Source organism: Electrophorus electricus, chromosome 3 (genome assembly GCF_013358815.1).
Source record: "Electrophorus electricus isolate fEleEle1 chromosome 3, fEleEle1.pri, whole genome shotgun sequence".
Classification (NCBI taxonomy): Eukaryota; Metazoa; Chordata; class Actinopteri; order Gymnotiformes; family Gymnotidae; genus Electrophorus; species Electrophorus electricus.
Window position 1 is genome coordinate 1,887,501 of NC_049537.1, and position 7,258 is coordinate 1,894,758.

General features: G+C 44.5%; 1 protein-coding gene across 2 annotated transcripts; it reads left to right on the forward strand.

Annotated features, from left to right (window-relative positions):
• Nucleotides 1-464: 464 nt before the first annotated feature.
• Nucleotides 465-2,988, forward strand: med8 (mediator complex subunit 8). Of its 2 annotated transcripts, none has more exons than XM_027030145.2 (7): nt 465-535; nt 822-943; nt 1,231-1,375; nt 1,484-1,624; nt 1,969-2,056; nt 2,364-2,597; nt 2,675-2,988. In XM_027030145.2, the coding sequence occupies exons 1-7, from the start codon at nt 530-532 to the stop codon at nt 2,743-2,745; spliced, it is 807 nt and encodes a 268-aa protein (XP_026885946.2). In that variant the 5' UTR covers nt 465-529; the 3' UTR covers nt 2,746-2,988. The 2 variants fall into 2 exon arrangements, with proteins under 2 accessions (XP_026885946.2, XP_026885947.2); XM_027030146.2 differs by having other exon boundaries at nt 1,231-1,327.
• The last annotated feature ends 4,270 nt before the right edge of the window (nt 2,989-7,258 follow it).

The following is a 7,258-nucleotide window of genomic DNA, read 5'->3' on the forward strand; positions in this document are numbered from 1 at the left end:
GTTGTAAATAAAATGATACCTGTAATAACATAATTAATTCAGACATACCTCACTGATGATTATGAATGTTTATATGTAAGGTGTTTTTTTGCCCTTTTTAGGGTTCTGCATCTATATTTCTGCACCAACACATTCAGCATTTGAAATACCTCGTATAGATCTCTATATATTATATACAGTATTTTTGGGGGGAATGTTATATTTTAATTGTAATCAAACGATCATACAGACGTTTTGAGGATAGCATACCAATTGCAGATAATGAGACCTACGGACTAAGCACGCATGTATTTAGTTATACACATTATTCACAGATCTGCGTTACTGAAACCTAACCGTAAAGTTGCAAAAATGTTAAGTGTGAAAATAATTTAATCCATAAATGTATTATAAAAGTCATATCCTTCTCGTACATTAATTCCTGCACAAACGTCGAATAACCTTTATTTTGTCGATCGGACTAATTTCTTTTTTCAATACGTTTGCTTCCGCTTAACTGTTTCCGTTCATAGAGCTGCTAGTGTACAGTATGCAGGTAAAATATTATGTGATATGCGTTTATTGTCATTTTTCTCGTGCTGAGTGGTATACCACAATTGTCAGGAATACGTCCTACTTTAATTGTTATCTTGGTGGGTTTAGTAGATGCACTAGTTGTGGTGATATGTGGCCTAATAGCTGTTAGCTAGCCTAACTAGGTGGAAACGGAATAGATAGCATTAGATTTAGTTTGTTAGGTTTTGGCAGACAGCTGATGAGCTGATTCATTTATACCAGGGCGATGTTTGCAGCTGCGTTTACACGAATGTGCTGCTTTTCAGCAAAGGGAAGAGAAACAGCTGGAGGCGTCCGTCGAGTCTTTGATTTCTCGGGTGGCGCACCTGAAGAATTCTCTGCAGAGTTTCATCTACAAGTTGGAGAATGAATATGACCGGCTGACGTGGTGAGTTTCATTAAAACATTAACCCACATTTGCACGACAGGGCCCTTTGGTCTCCTTTTAGAGGAGACGTTTCAGTAGGTAGCTGATTCACGCGAAATAAAGGGGCTTATTACGCGGGGACTCGAGTAATCTGAAGTGAGGAAGCCTTAATACCCGTCAGTAAGGACACGTCGCTCCTGGAGATGTTTCAGTTTTGTCTTTATTACAGCTGTTACATATTTATTCGCATTTATCGCTTGTGTACAAAACGAAGAACTGCTGACACTGGGGGCTTTTATTGATCGCAGGCCATCAGTCCTGGATAACTTTGCCCTTTTGTCGGGGCAGCTGAATACTGTTAACAAACTGTTACGCAACGAGAAGACTCCGTCCTACCGCAACCAGGTGATCATTCCGTTGTTATTGTCCCCAGACCGGGATGAAGAGTTGGCCGTGAGTATCTCTCCACCATCCTGTCGCCGTGAGAGCTGTTGAAAACCTGTAGAGTCGTTTGCTCTTCACCTGAACTGTGTCTCTCAATGTTTTTACCTTCAAATTCAGAAACTTACGGAACAGAGGGTGCCCGTGTTCAGTCATGAAATTGTTCCCGATCACCTCAGGACAAAACCCGACCCGGAGGTTGAGGAGCAGGAAAAACAACTGAGCTCCGAGGCCACCCGGATCGGCCCCGACGTGGCTCAAGTAGCGTATTAGCGCCAGTCTGCGATGGTCCATTCCTATGTCCTGCCTTGTAGTGTTCATTTTTCCTGTATATTTACATAAATCCAGGAAATGTGCTAAACAAGTTAAAGGTTTGTAAGTTTGGATAGTGAGATTTTGTTTTTGTTGTTGTTGATGTCGCACCTGACTTGTAAAAACAAAATCTCACTCTCATTAGCAATCTTAAGATTGTATGTAAGGGGTTGCTGTTAGCACTCAGGTAGCATTGACATGCACTGAAAAGGGAGAGGTGGTGGTTGTTCTTAATGACCCCGCGTCCTGCTGTTGCGGTGTTTTGTTTTGTCTTTCCACATTTGTTTAAACAGAAACAGATCCAGGCGCTGAATAAACTGTGCTCAAGCCTTCTGGAGAAGCTCAACAACCCTCGAGATGATCGTGACGCTGAAACTGCAGGTGGGCATTCACTGATTCTCTCTGGATTATTTTTTACAAGTGAAAATCTTAAAATTGGAATTGGACTTTTAACGGGGAATTCCACTCCAATTGTAACACTTGGCACTGGTTTGTAGCCTACCACAATATATATTGATCATTTAATTAACATTATTATAAACGTAGCATACCTAATAACTTGTCTGAGTCATTTAGAAATGTAAAAAGTAGAAGTGCTCCTGAATATTTGTAAGAGGTGTTTGCTGTGTCAATCTTTGGTGTGACTGATAAACTGCTGTGCTGTGATCTGCAAATGTCTTTGGTGCAGCTATGCGTCAAAACAAGCCGTCGTTCAACCCGGCCGACACCAACGCCTTGGTAGCGGCTGTTGGGTTCGGGAAGGGGCTGTCCAAATGCAGGCCCCCGGGCCCCGTGGCCCAGGGGCACCCGGGACAGCCCATGATGACGGGAGGACCCACCCTGCAGCAGGTCACCATTTCTGGCACCTCTGGGCACCAGGCGGGCATGGGGGCATCAGTGACACAACAGCCCGGGCAACCTGGTAAGAGTCTATTAATGGGTCAAACAAATCGGTCGATAACTCGCGCACACGGTTGCTAATCCTGTTTTGGTTCTCAGGGAAAATACCGAGCAGCATTAAGACGAACATCAAGTCGGCCTCTGCTTCCCTGCACCCTTACAATCGGTGAGGCCACTTCCCCTGGTGGACACCGGAGTCCCTCTACTGTCTGGGACATGCAGAGTCCAGCATGGTTTGCTCTAATCCATACTGACCCGGGCAACAAGCAGAGGGGCGAGCGTTTGGTCACTTGAACACAAACTGTGCTGCACTCGGAGGGTCCAGGGCCACTGCTCGGTGGGTGTTCTTGTTTTGTTCATTTGTTTTGCTCATGTTTTTGTTTGCTCCTTCAATAAACCGTTTTGTTCTAAATGAGATGTATAAATTCTTTTCTCTGTTCCATTTAGAAGTGATGCCATTACAGTGTTATGCCAATAGAGGGCAGTATTTCATTTTTATTGTGTTCAGAGTTCGGGGAAGTTTGCTGGAGCTAAGGGAGAAAATAAGGTGTTATTTCATATTCAGAATTTCAAAAAACAATATCATCCTACTAACCAGTAGTCTACTAACCAGTGCCAAACACTATTTTCTAAGCTCATGTACAAGAACCAAGGAATGGAGTGTGAGAGCCGGTAAACGCCTAATGCAGCGGTTCTGAAGGAAACATGGCAAGACACCACTGTGTCAGTCCGGCCAATGCGAAGTAGGCTGCGGTGGTGGAGGGGGGTGCCTCAAGTCCACTCTGATTCAAGTTTTGCTGCTCCAGTTGACAACAATTACACACCTACTGACCTACATCTGCCCTCTGCACTGGGGGAGAATCCATACCTGACCTGGGCGGGGGGTTACAGGTGGTTCTGGTCTACGTGAGTTCCATGAGTAATTCTGGGTTTCAGGAGTTGCGTAGTCCGTGTCTGATCCAATATGCAGTGACGGCAAACATTTCACCTTACTGGAGAGTGTGGAGGGGGAAGAAATTCAAAGGAAAAAGAAAAAAGGTGTTGAGGTTCTTTTAAGATCACCAACAGCCAATTATCACGTCTGGTATAATGTGCTTGGTGAATATTCTGTGTACATTTCATTTGCATTTAAATCTTTAGTGGCTGTTATATCCAGTAAGAATTTTTTTTAAAATACAACTGATACTTTACTGTATATAGATGGATAAAAATCCAACAAAAATTGGATCCAACAAAATTACTATTATAGTAGTCAATTCCACTATTGTACATTCATAAACGAGGCCGTTATAACACTTAAAATATGTCTAAACTTTCTTCTAAAATGTACAGTGTATGAGTTTTGCCTTTATTTGGCCTCAGGAACAGTGTCCAGCAGCAGTCTGTTGACACAGCTGGGCTCCACTGTCCTTGGTACCACTTTTCCACACTCTACGTAGTAGCATACGGGTTCACTGGAACAACTACGGGTGATGGAGAAACTGAAAACATTGCGCTCAAAATGCAAACACACATAATAAACAGGTACATTTTTTGCAGGAAGCAAAATCATTGTTGACCCATGTAATATTCATTTCAAGTCTACTATTGTTAAAGGAAAGATTTCTTATGAAAATTGTTATTATAATGATTGGTATATATTAAGCCATACTTTTAACAACAGTAGTGTAAGGCAGTGTTTTAACTCTAAAACGATCAAGTAACTATGTTAGAATAATTATTTGGTTTATGTGTTGTGACGGTGGAGTGAATTTCATCGCGGTAGAGTACATCTGTACATCAGGACAAACTGGTTGATTAAAAGAGCTTGGCACAGACAGGCTGAAGATAAAAACTAACCAGTAGAGGTCGTTTTTTCACCTACAAATCCATTTCCCTGGAGTCCAAACCTCTTCCTATATTAAATCACAGATAATACAAAAGTAATTCTCTCTCTTCTAGTGACTCTGAAGCCATGAGGACTTGGCAACTGTCCAACATTCAGCACACTTCATTAAAAAGATCCATGTGGTGTATTTCTTTGTTGTGCTGTTCAAAAGGAATTTGTTGCCCAGGCCGGGCAGAGGGGTAATGCCCATATCGTGGGTGGCAGAGGTGAACATCCTGGCATTTGGAACGGAGGGGAAACTGGCTGTAATGGCCGCCTCATGCTTTGCTTCTCCTCTGAGCCCCAGATGTTTCTGGAGAGATGGGGATTTTCCACAAAAATCGTCCTCATTGTCCAACACTGGCCTTCTTTACAGAAACACGCAAAAACGTGAGCTCGCCTCCACTCAGCCAAGACAAATATAGCTACAAAACACTGTACCTTTTCTCGTAGTAGAGGATGCACTCACAGGGAGTACAATAAACAAACCTAACCTGACCCAACAGCAGAGAGAAAACGCACCTGAACCCAGTGGTGTCAAAAATCTGTCAGAAACAGCTGAAAATAACATGAAATGTATTCTATTGTTCTGTCATTTTTCTCCTCATAATCTTATAATATCCTTAAATGCTTTGGCCCTCCAAACAAGGCTTTTTTTATTGTAGTACAGGTCTAATACAAGCCTCATCTATTTTACATTTTAGCATCGTTGTGATGTGGAAGACAAATTTGACTTTCATCCAGCAGATCTGTTCTCCGGCTTCTTATCATGCAAGGCGGTGGCACCCACATACCTTTGATCAGCGACACAACACTAAACCAAAGCATTCTTACAATATGTCTTACGTTGTGTTTCAAGGCGATAAGTTGCCATTTTAGTCTCGAGGCACTATTTCGAAAGATGCTCACTGTGCAGGCTGAACCAATTCCACAAGCAGTCCACAACTGTCTCACCATCACAAAGAAGCTTTAGGCAAATCACAGAGCGCCGGCGTCTAACTTGGAACACCCACATTGCGAGATTCCATTTTGGAAGTACTGGCACCATTTCCTGAATTTTTAAAAAGAGTTCTGCAGTTTGAACAACGTGAAAAGCATCTCTGACAAACAGCGACATCTGCGAGCCCTCCTCCAAATGGCAGTAAGCACATTTCTTTCATGAAAAGTTGGTCTGCGTGATGTGAGACATCAGAGGATGTGGGAAGTGGGGGGGAAACAATGTGTGACACACAGGAACTCCAGTTCCAGCAGGGCTCGCTGCAGATAGCAATCCTTAACCAATCCGTTTAGGATTTAAATCCACATCTCCATCTCCTCAAACTGCAGTGCAGTTTTCATTGAACAAAACTGTATTTGCATCCCTAACAGCATTATGTTGAGTTACACTTCTGCTTCCGTCCATGAAAACACAGCCCCACAACAGCCGTGAAACAGCAAGGCTGGCGATTTACAAACGTCAGGATTAACACGTGGGCCTTTACAGGGACGTAAATCTCACTATTTAAAGCCAATCCTTTGATTCTCCCTCCTGGAAGTGTGCGAGGGCTGCTCGCTAGTGTCCTCGCCTGCTGAAAGGCCGCTACAATCCCAGTCACGTGGGAGCCTCCTCAGCCTGACGGACCCGCCTCGCCTCGCCGCGCGCTCGTTCCGCACGCGCCAACCCTGCGCCGCCACTTGCGGACTCGGGCAGGCCCACTGCCGCAGACAGCAGACCCTGTGCAACGCTGATATGGTATATATGTGCATTATGCTGACAGTGATAACACACTGAACCACTACACATTGCCTTGACAGGGCAAATACAGCATGAATACATAAGAAGTGAATTCCCTTCTTGAATGAGCAACAAGGGAGGGGGTGTTGGTATAGCAACATGAAATGACAAGGGTTTGTCGACGTGGGTTTGTTTCTGATCTCCTGGGGGGTTACAAAAGTACAGAATTTGTTTTTGTTTTTTTCTTTTTTACTTGAAACTGCCACATTAAATGGGGGGGGGGGGGTTCTCTCTCTCTCTCTATCTCTCTCTCTCTCACTCTCTCCATTCATTTATCTACGCACATTTTAAATACTGTACACATATTGGGCCTATAGGACAACACAGGAGAGTAGATTATCTGTCTACCTTTTTAATTGCCGCGAAGGTCTGGTATACTTCTTCAATCAAACGCCAGCAGATTTAGAGAAAATCCCCCCCTCTCCGGCGTCCTCGCGCCCTTCCGCGTGATTTGTGACACCCTCTGAGGAAAGGTGCCAGTGAAACGCAGCGCTGCACGCGCACCTCGCCCCAAAGCGTTCTGCTCCGAGTTCATTTTCAAAACAGGGTGCTCGCGCGCAGCCAGTGAAAAATGGACTACAGGCGGACTCTAAATGGTGGCCATCAATAAGCACGGCCGCTTGACTCTGCATGCGTCCCTCTCGCTTCATGTGTTTGCCAGACTGCAGTCCCCCGACTGCTGACCTTTCAGAGAGGCGCGCCTGAAACAGCAGATAGCGCACAAACGCTTTATTCTCACAGCTCGTTTATTTACGAAACGGAGCCGGTAAAGGAGCAGACCGGGAAAAGAAGCGCATTTAACCACGTGGCCTCGCCGTCTGCGCAGCGCTCTGGAAGCAGGACAGATGCGTCGCGCGCCGCTTTATACACTAACCACGTGCTCTGTATAAACCTCTGTCCCGTCTACGCTGCGGCTTTGAAACTTTTACTGTAGTCCAGACGTGTGTCTGCAGGAAAATCCCCATGCACGGGCGGAAATTCCGATGCAAACTTCTTGAATGAATTACAGGCCTGGCTTGTATAAAACCTGAACGTGACCTGC